Here is a 9,625-nt window from a genome sequence, read left to right on the forward strand (position 1 = left end):
TAAATTTTATGTAAAAATGTAAAAAATAAAATAAAATAAAAATTTTTAAAATTAAAAAGTTTTGTTTGAAATTTTAAGAAATTTTTAAAGTAGGAATCAGAAAATGCAACCACCCATGATTTTTTCCGCAACACTTTTCGTATTTGTGTAACTGCTGGTATTCTCCAAAGAAATCGCTGGAGGTATGTATATTGATTTGGTCGCCTGGTTGACCTTGCTGTGCCTCCATTCACAGCCGCTGAATATTTCATGAATGGCAGTTAGGTCACTGCGTTTAGTCTCTGCTAAAACGGCGTATGCGATCGGTTTTAATGTGGGAATATACACCCGTCTTACAATTTAGCTTTGCCTGTATTTAATTACACGGCTTACTTCATTTTATTTGCCTGTATTTTTTATAATATCAGGGCTTTTTTAAAATAAAACTTTCAAGCTACCTACGAAGTGCTCTCATAGTGTGTGATCTGAGTTTTAAAAGGAAAAATTGAAATATACATACTTATGTAAACATTTACTCAGTGTATATTAAATACAAGGAAAATTTATAGTTTAAGTTCTCTAAAGACGGAGGCCGCAAAAATATAATTATTTTTAAATCGCCTGGTTTTGACGCGAATGTTGCAAATCCATGATTGGAAGGCGAATTTTTCAATAGTTTATGTACAGTGGCTCACAGCCAAAGTGATTAAATCATACAAAATGTACTAAAGAAAGCATTATGATGGCTAAATTCATTTTCCAAAAACTAGAAATGCCATTTAGCAGCGACAGATATACACATTTGATTTATGCTCTAATCAATAACTAAAGCAATTGCAGTTCAATTCAAAATGCATGGGACACAAGTTATTAATTTACAGAATTTATAACATTAAACACACACACACACACATGTATTAAATTGCACACTTGAAAACAACCCCATGTCAAGCAGCAACAAACAACATGCTGTAAATACATACATGCAGTCCACTAATATTAAACATCTATGTATGTTCAAATATATTGAACATACATACACATATACAGAAACAGACACATACTTAAAATGCATTGTCATGCAAAACAATAGCATTCAACAAACAATAACGCAAACATTACTAAGGATAAGATGTTTGCATATGATAACCCTTAGCATACATTTTAGCAACTGTTTGTTAATGTGCGCACATTAAAACAAACCCAAGGTCACACAACATAGGTTCAAACAATGGCTAACATACATACATATAAACATATTTAGTTATTTAGCAGATTTTGAGAAATAGTATATAAGGCTTCCAAATTTAAAAATAAACTCAGAATGAAAGATTTCTGACTTGACGAAAGACAGTTTGAATTCCCCCCACCAGAGGTAAGGTATGAGAAATCTTTGTTGAGTTCAAACGGTGCTGGTGTTTGTACTATGTGCGGACAGCTGTCAGTCATTGATCGGACGCAGATTTAGTGTACACCAGAAAACTTGGAAGGAAAATTCCAGGTGCATTTACTTATTTGAAATATTTTAATCAATATTGTAATTTTTTTATTACAGAAGGAAAGTTAAGTAACTAGTAATGGCCACGAGTTCTTCCCAAACACTTGCTCTTCAGAGAAATTGCAGTGAACAGAACCATTTCATGGAGAAATTAATGACGAAAATATGTAGTTTCTACGACGAACAATCTCTAATCGATGTAACATTTAAATTTTCAAACCCAACGGCTCTGTAAGTATTACTTTGTCCTCAGCTTACATAAAATTATACAGATTAATATTTATAATTTTTTTTCAGTGTACCCGCGCATCGTTTGATACTCGCAGCAGCGAGTCCTTACTTCAAGAACCTTTTCAAAGGCAATCAAGGCACTAATCCAGTCATCGAGATAAATGATATCGATAGCGATATTTTTGAGCGTCTAATAACCTTTTGTTATACCGGACAGGTCCTCATTACCGTTAACAATGTCGCTGCCATGCTAAATGCGGCAATCGTTTTGCAATTAGACGATGCCAAAAACCATATTGTGGACTACCTCATGACACATATCGATGAAATCACTTTACAGGGTGCATATACGCTGCAGCTTGAAATGAAATGTGAATATCTTAAGCAGAAAATCATCGAATACGAAACACAGAACTTCATGGAGGTGAGTCTAAATATACACGTAATGTCTCACAATAACGGTACTTGTGTAATTTAAATTTTGTTTCTAATAATACTAGATCAGCCGAAGCGATGAGTTTTTGAACTTTGATGTAGAAAAATTGCAACGTATCTTGGTATCTGACAATTTGAATATAAGCCGGGAGGAAGATGCCTTCGATGCCATAAAACGCTGGTACAATTGCGATGTTCATGCGCGTCAAGAGCAACTGCCACTATTAATAGCTTGTCTCCGGCTTACCCAATTCAATATGGACTTTCTGATGACACACATACAGCCGTTACCTGGATGTGAGCTACTGGCCTTCAAGGCGTTATCGTGGATCAGAGTGCCTAAAGCACGGCCAATGATAAATATGCGATTTACGGAACCACGTGGGATCAGTGCTACAAACTGTGGTGAGAAAACAATCCTAGCGCTTTGCTCAGAGGTAAAAACACACTGCGGCTTATATTCAAAAATGATAATATTAAATTAATATACTTATAATATTTTTGAAATAGCTTGAAATGAATCCCAAGCTGCAGCAATATAAAAAAACTGAGGATAAGTGGCAGGAATATGCGAGTATAAAAACCGATTACCAATGGTATAGAACTATTTTAAAGGATGATAATTTATTATTTATTGGCGGTTGGAAAAGTGGTGCCATCGTTAACATCGTCCGCAGCTGGAATATACGAAATAAGACATGGCAAAATTTACCCGCCATGAAGCAAGCAAGAATTTCACACTGCGTTGTCGAATTAAATGGCAAAATCTACGCGATTGGTGGTTTTGAGGTAATAATGCTTTGTCGTCGGTGGAAAGGTGAATATATCTAAATCTATAATGAATTACCTAACGATAGCGATTGTGAGCTTTACCAATTTCTTAAGCTTAATGGTGAAAGAACTTTAGACTAGATGTGTTAGGGTAGTATGGATGGTAAACAAAATAAGGAACTTCGGCATGAAAGAAGGAGGGAATTCAGTGAAATGTTATAATCTGATTGAATCTGACTTTAGAAAACTCTAACATTTTGACATGGTCAACGATTAATTTAGAATAATTTTAATTGTTTATTAGCAGACTCTGAAAAGTGGCGAAATGACGCTTCAGTTTACTAATATACATACATTCTTTTTTCATTGCGTGTGTTTGTTTCCAGATATACGACTTCCGATGGTTGGGAGTTCGTAAACAGCTTGATTGTTGGACGATATTGCTGCAGGTGCAGTGACATTAAATGGTAAAATTTATATAATGGGTAATGGCACAATAAAATCCGTCGAATGCTACAATCCAGATTCGAATACTTGGACTTTTTGTGCGGAGATGACAGAATTTTACCATTTACCTTGTGTAAGTTAGTTTAAATTATAATTATTAATATTAGTGGAACGTTCATCAAGTCATGATTTGGTAGTATGAGAAGGAGTTGAAGAACGGTATATGACGCCTTTACTTATTTGACTCCATGGATTTCTTTTACTAAAGACGGATGTACGGAATTCGTATTCTGTCCAGAGTTTTCAAATTTATTTGTGAAATGCTTATAATAACAGATTCCATTTGATTTCACCGTTGCAAGAATTCCCTAAAGTTTTCAAAACCAGCAAAAGTAACTCCGCTTCAATAAAAATGACCGAAATTGTCTAATAGAAAATAGTCACTGATTTAATTAGTCGCCCTCTTAACTCTATTAAAATGAAACAAAACGTTTATTGCTACTTTTTATATTACAGATCGCAGCACATAATGGTTACATTTATGTTGTAAGCTTTAGAGGTGTTGAACGGTACGATCCTCAGCAAGACACATGGTCACAGGTACATATATTTAGTTGATTTTCGCCGATCGCTTTTGGTCAAACTGAAGATTCTTGAAAATATTTCGCAGATTTGCTCTTTGGTAGTTGGTCTTAGTGATATAGCTTGCATTTCGCTAGACAATAAACTATGGGCTATTGGTGGCAAGTCTAAATCTTTTGACAAGTCATGTGTATCAGCCTTTGATGAAGAAAATTCCTGTTGGATAGAAAGGTGCTCATTACCCGAAAGTAAAGTGCGTAACAGTTTTGTGGTGCCTGAATCCTTGCTGTCGTCGATGTAAATAATGTAATTATTGTTCCGTTTTTCGATCTAGCAAATTATTTTATAATAAATTATCTCATAAAAATAATATAAAACTTCACTATTGTCATACAAAAATAATTATTTTAGAAGCAGGGAATGGTCCTAAATGCACTTTAACAGAAAGTTAGGAATCCGTAGTGTGAGTCCAATTCTAACATCGGTAGAATCCACAAGTTTGACGACTTCTTCTTCTTCTTAATTGGCGTAGACACCGCTTACGCGATTATAGCCGAGTCAACAACAGCGTGCCAGTCGTTTCTTCTCTTCGCTACGTGGCGCCAATTGGATATTCCAAGCGAAGCCTGGTCCTTCTCCACTTGGTCCTTCCACCGGAGTGGAGGGCTTCCTCTGCTTCCCGCGGCGGGTACTGCTCAGAATACTTTCAGATCTGGAGTGTTTTCATCCATCCGGACAACATGACCTAGCCAGCGTAACCGCTGTCTTTTAATTCACTGAACTATGTCAATGTCGTCGTATATCTCGTACAACTCATCGTTCCATCGAATGCGATATTCGCCGTGGCCAACGCGCAAAGCACCATAAATCTTTCGCAGAACTTTTCTCTCGAAAACTCGCAACGTCGACTCATCCGTTGTTGACATCGTCCAAGCCTCTGCACCATATAGCAGGACGGGAATTATGAGTGACTTATAGAGTTTGGTTTTTGTTTATCGAGAGAGGACTTTGCTTCTCAATTGCCTACTTAGTCCGAAGTAGCACCTGTTGGCAAGAGTAATCCTGCGTTGGATTTCTGGGCTGAACGGCTGTTTTTGGACGACATTCACGGAATTCGTCTTTGAGCGAACGTCGGCCACGATTGAATTCGTTGTACCAGTTTTTCACAGTGCTATAGGATGGTGCTTCATAGCCATACAAAGATTTTAGTTCATCGATGCACTCTTGTCGTGATAATCCAGAGATGAATTTTTTAATTCCCTGTAAATAAAACAATTCACGATTAAATGACAAAACGTTCTGAGTGATGTTATGCTAAAAAATATCAAACTTTCCAATGGAAATGTCAGATTGCACCTGGCAACACTTAGTGTTGCCTAGGCCAGAAATATATATAGCAGCCCTCGTATATAGGCCACAATAATTAATTTATTTAATTTGAACCACTATGACACGGTCTTTAAATAGGTGAAAAAATGGGGACGCTAAAAAATATTTATTCTCAAAGTGGGCAGTAGACAAAATAAGTTTGGGAACCACTGGTCTAGACGGTCATTTTACTTAGAAACCATGTCAGTAAATCGATCGTATAGTTTGGGATATATACAAATTGTTTAAAGCTACAAGAGAATGGCTCCCTAGCTATTAAAGAATCGACCAAAGGATATTCTTTTATGATATACTTTTTAATTGACACTGATGAAAGGTAGAATGTTTACTTGAGTTAATTTCTCTATAAACTATGTGTGTCGCTATATGACTTATTGTTTTAGGTTTTTACAAACAACTGAATAAAACGGTAATAACGAATACTGGAAGAACTACAGTAACAGAAATTTCAAAATCAAAATCATATTTGGTATGATGGCATAATATGACATGAAAGAGGTGAAAAAATTTCATAAAAAGGTCCGGCTTAGGCACTCCATATTCTAAAAGGCTTCTATGAGATCATTCTATATTATTTAGGATGCAAAATTAAGTGCTCCTGACATATTTATTTATCGCACTTTTAGTAATTTTCAATATAACTCTTACATGGGAGTGGGCTGTTATATCTGATTTCATAGTGTTTAAAGAGCTACTTTAAGGACTTGTTCTCACTTGCCTATGCCCACTTTTGAAACATTTTCAACCCACAGATGCCCTTTTATACCACGATTTCGTATATCGTATCACAGTTTTACATGTTTATGTGAAATTTAGTTATGCCTCTATATAGGTACGTCAAGAATAGGCACTCTTTGGGCACTGTAATGATCCGACTCCGCCTATCGGCAATATGAATACTAATATCAAGTTTGAACAAGCTATCTCAATTTTTACTGAAGTAACCACTTGCACTGCAAGACGGTCTGAAGGATAGACGGTTATCTGAAATTCAAGTCAGCTTCGCATTCAGTTCATTTAGATACATCTAATCCTGTATATGTCTCGATTAGTGTTACAAAGGTGAACAAAACTCCTCTACTTTGTGCAACATGCGAGAGTATAAAAAATGAGCTGGGTTTCTTTTAGAAATGTTCGTTCAACTTATGTTAATATTTCTTTTAACAGATGATATCAAAAGGAAATATACTGCCATCCATAAGTCTACATTTTATTTCAAATTCAGTAAAAATTTATACAACTTAGAAATCCTCTTTTACACATTGCTAATAACACTGAAACTACCGGGCGTATGAGTAACATTTTGCTTACACTCGTATAATTCGGTTTGAAGTATTTGGACATCTACAATAGAACGTGAAACAATTATTTTCAAAATCGTTAAACTGATTTAAAAACAGAAATGTAAAACAATTCTCTTACGTTCTCTTCATCTGCACCTATAATAGGTTAGGAATAATTCATAAAAATACAATTGTGTTTGAGAGCATATATAGGAATACTTACTCCTAAATGTTTAAATGCAAAGATACAACAAATAAAAACCCAATTCGATTTTATGATTTCCAAAGTTTTTAGTTTAATTTTCTGGCGTTATTTTTATCAAACACACATATGAAAATATACCTTAGTGAAATTTATATTTTTGCTAAGCTACTTTTTATTGTGAGCAAAAAATAGGATTTACCAAAGATGTTACTAGGTCAGACGCACTTTATAGCAATAAATTATATTTTGGTATTGATACTTATTTTGCTAAAGCTGCCAATTATTACAAAAGGGAGTAAGTGAACATGAAAAGTCAGAGATATTATATTTTTGTACAGCAAGTGTACTATTTTTAATAGCATATCCAAGCAAATAAATAAAATTTATTCAGAAATAACTGAGGGCGTTCGCCAATAAACTACTCTTCTTATTCCGCTTAAACTTAATACAAATTCGGCAAGGGCTTTCTAAAACATAGTGGCTTCACGCAATAAACTTCTGCCAGTCACACATACTAAGTGCAATTGCTGTGTGTCAGTTTGTTCCCTGTCTGAAGTTGAAAATTTCCAAAATTAGCTGGCTTATTCTTCATGCTTATTATAGACCAATATCTCTTATTCAAATGTCAGTCACTTTTAAAAAGAATGACTTAATTAAATTCAATATTCAAGGATTATTAAATAAAAATTAAACAATTATCTAAGAAGCGCTTTAAAGTGGATAATAATTTTGGTGAAACACGTAAAGAAGGATCATTAAAAGATATGAAAATCCTTTATGCCTACGAATACTAAGAGCACTTTTATAATATACTTACTATAAATATTTACTTTTTAATAGAATTTTATTGAATAGAATTAGAACGGAACTGAGCCAAGATGACGTTATAAAATACAAAATATTAATTGCATTTGAGAGAGGTTACAACCCATTGCTTACTATTATTAAGATAAAAAGCTGCCAATTGAAGAAATATTTCCTGAAAACTAAGACGATAAAATTTCTGACTGTTTAGTAGTGGTAATTGTCTCATTATTTCTCATAGTGCCCATCTCGAGTTGTAAAAAAGCTATTTGTTTGTTATATTCCGTCATTCATACCCACTTACTAGATCCAACGCTACCCGTTTGTCTTGGTTTCGTTCCGGTTCTGCTGAATCTTTTCCCAAATTATTTCAAAATTTAGGTAAAATTTTGTTCACATATCCACAGCTACCCATGCCTTTATCCCGTATTTACTTGTCCTCTAAAATAAATTAAACGCTCATCGACTGTTACGTTTTCATAGGGAACAAACAGTAGTGGTACGTTAGCTAAGTGACATTACAACGAAAAATATTAGTCGACCATGAACTTCATCTCAAAGACTGCGGAGACTTTCTCCGTACGACCTTTAAACGCCCGTTTCTAAATTAGATGTATTTTAGCAAGTACATATTATATAAATACGGCATTTGAAGTACCTCCTAATATCAAAATATCCAAAAATCCATTAAATTCTATTTCATCAATTGGTTTATATTTCCCTCCAATTTTTCGGCGCTCTCGATGTTGGTGAACTCTATTACAGGTAAATTTTTCTTTTATATTTGATATTCGGTGAACTGAATATACTGTAACCAGGGTGTCGTCGAATTATATTTTGTTCTGGCTCTAGTGCTATTGGTTGCTGTTGGTTAAAAGAACACGGTAATGTTACTTGCAAGTATATCAGCTTCAGCAATACTGGCTTCTTCTTCACTAGCAATGCACCATACTTTTCAGAAGATTTCCATCTGACAATTCTTCCAATACATTCTCATCGTCCTCAAAATCACTATACTTATCAATATCTACAATGTCTTCCATTACTGGGGATGTTCGAGCAAGCAAAATAACTGCAGCAATATTGCGACAGTGTTGTTTTTCTGCAGATACTCAGCTGATACTTACATTGCAACATTTTTTGCGTCGAATATGATGCTTTGCGATACTGCCGCAGTGATTGAGACTCGAACATCCCCACTGTCTGTATATGGGTTTCTGTTAGACGACAAATTTGCTGAATCAGATAATACTCCATCGAAATCAATCAAAATACTCACCGATGCTCGGTTACGTTCCATTTTATAAAATATCTACAATGTCTTATATGTTTTTCCTTAAATTAAAGAACATGTTACATATCTATGCAAATACATATTTACTACACCAGTAGCAGACAAACTGGTGGATTCAACCGATTTTAGAATTGGTCTCATATTACGGATTCCTAACTTTCAGTTCAAGCGTGTTTTGCACCATCCCCCGCTTTCAAAGTAAATATTTTTGTATGACAATAGTGAAGCTTTATATTATTTTTATAAGATAATTTATTATAAAATTATTTGTTAAATCGAAAAAGAGAACAATAAGTACATTATTTTTATTCACATCGGCGATAGCAAGGATTCAGGCACCACAAAACTGTTATACACTATACTTTCGGGTAATGAGCCACTTTCTACCCAACAGAAAATTTCTTCATCAAAAACTGAAACACATGTCTTGTCAGTAGATTTAGATTTGCCACCAATAACCCACAGTTTATTTTCTAGCGATACGCAAGTCATCCTACCAGGACTAACTTCCAAAGAGCAAATCTGCGAAACGTTTTCAAGAAAATTCAGTTTGACATCAAGTGAATGGTGAAAATCAACTCAATATATGCACCTGTGACCATGTGTTTTGCTGAGGATCGTATCGTTCAACGGAAATGTGGCTGCACTCATCCCCATTGCTCAAGACATAAATGTGACCTTTATGTACAGTTACCTGTAAAATAAAT

The 9,625-nt window shown here is 34.7% G+C and overlaps 2 protein-coding genes and 1 long non-coding RNA gene across 3 annotated transcripts; 2 read left to right on the top strand and 1 right to left on the bottom strand.

Annotated features, from left to right (window-relative positions):
• The first annotated feature begins 1,171 nt into the window (after positions 1-1,171).
• Positions 1,172-3,150, top strand: LOC125780286 (kelch-like protein 40). The gene is made up of 4 exons (XM_049462265.1): positions 1,172-1,708; positions 1,775-2,132; positions 2,209-2,580; positions 2,654-3,150. Exons 1-4 carry the CDS (start codon positions 1,557-1,559, stop codon positions 2,972-2,974), a joined length of 1,203 nt encoding a protein of 400 aa, XP_049318222.1. The 5' UTR covers positions 1,172-1,556; the 3' UTR covers positions 2,975-3,150.
• Positions 3,151-3,395: 245 nt separating this feature from the next.
• Positions 3,396-4,244, top strand: LOC105230468 (kelch-like protein 5). The gene is made up of 3 exons (XM_049462267.1): positions 3,396-3,494; positions 3,878-3,961; positions 4,032-4,244. Exons 1-3 carry the CDS (start codon positions 3,396-3,398, stop codon positions 4,242-4,244), a joined length of 396 nt encoding a protein of 131 aa, XP_049318224.1.
• A 4,879-nt stretch (positions 4,245-9,123) lies between these two features.
• On the bottom strand, positions 9,124-9,625 carry LOC125780285 (uncharacterized). The gene is made up of 2 exons (XR_007423702.1): positions 9,511-9,625; positions 9,124-9,440 (listed from the first exon to the last, which is right to left on the bottom strand). It is a non-coding gene; the product is annotated as an uncharacterized LOC125780285 (long non-coding RNA).

This window comes from Bactrocera dorsalis, unplaced genomic scaffold (assembly GCF_023373825.1).
Source record: "Bactrocera dorsalis isolate Fly_Bdor unplaced genomic scaffold, ASM2337382v1 BdCtg401, whole genome shotgun sequence".
Lineage (NCBI taxonomy): Eukaryota > Metazoa > Arthropoda > Insecta > Diptera > Tephritidae > Bactrocera > Bactrocera dorsalis.

Excerpts from the sequence above, each read along its gene's own strand:
- LOC105230468 (XM_049462267.1), top strand. The coding sequence starts at position 3,396 with ATGGGTAATGGCACAATAAAATCCGTCGAATGCTACAATCCAGATTCG. Across the intron at positions 3,495-3,877 it reads AATTTTACCATTTACCTTGT|ATCGCAGCACATAATGGTTA; the intron begins GTAAGTTAGTTT and ends TTTATATTACAG. Across the intron at positions 3,962-4,031 it reads AGCAAGACACATGGTCACAG|ATTTGCTCTTTGGTAGTTGG; the intron begins GTACATATATTT and ends AATATTTCGCAG.
- LOC125780286 (XM_049462265.1), top strand. The coding sequence starts at position 1,557 with ATGGCCACGAGTTCTTCCCAAACACTTGCTCTTCAGAGAAATTGCAGT. Across the intron at positions 1,709-1,774 it reads TTTTCAAACCCAACGGCTCT|TGTACCCGCGCATCGTTTGA; the intron begins GTAAGTATTACT and ends ATTTTTTTTCAG. Across the intron at positions 2,581-2,653 it reads TCCTAGCGCTTTGCTCAGAG|CTTGAAATGAATCCCAAGCT; the intron begins GTAAAAACACAC and ends TTTTTGAAATAG.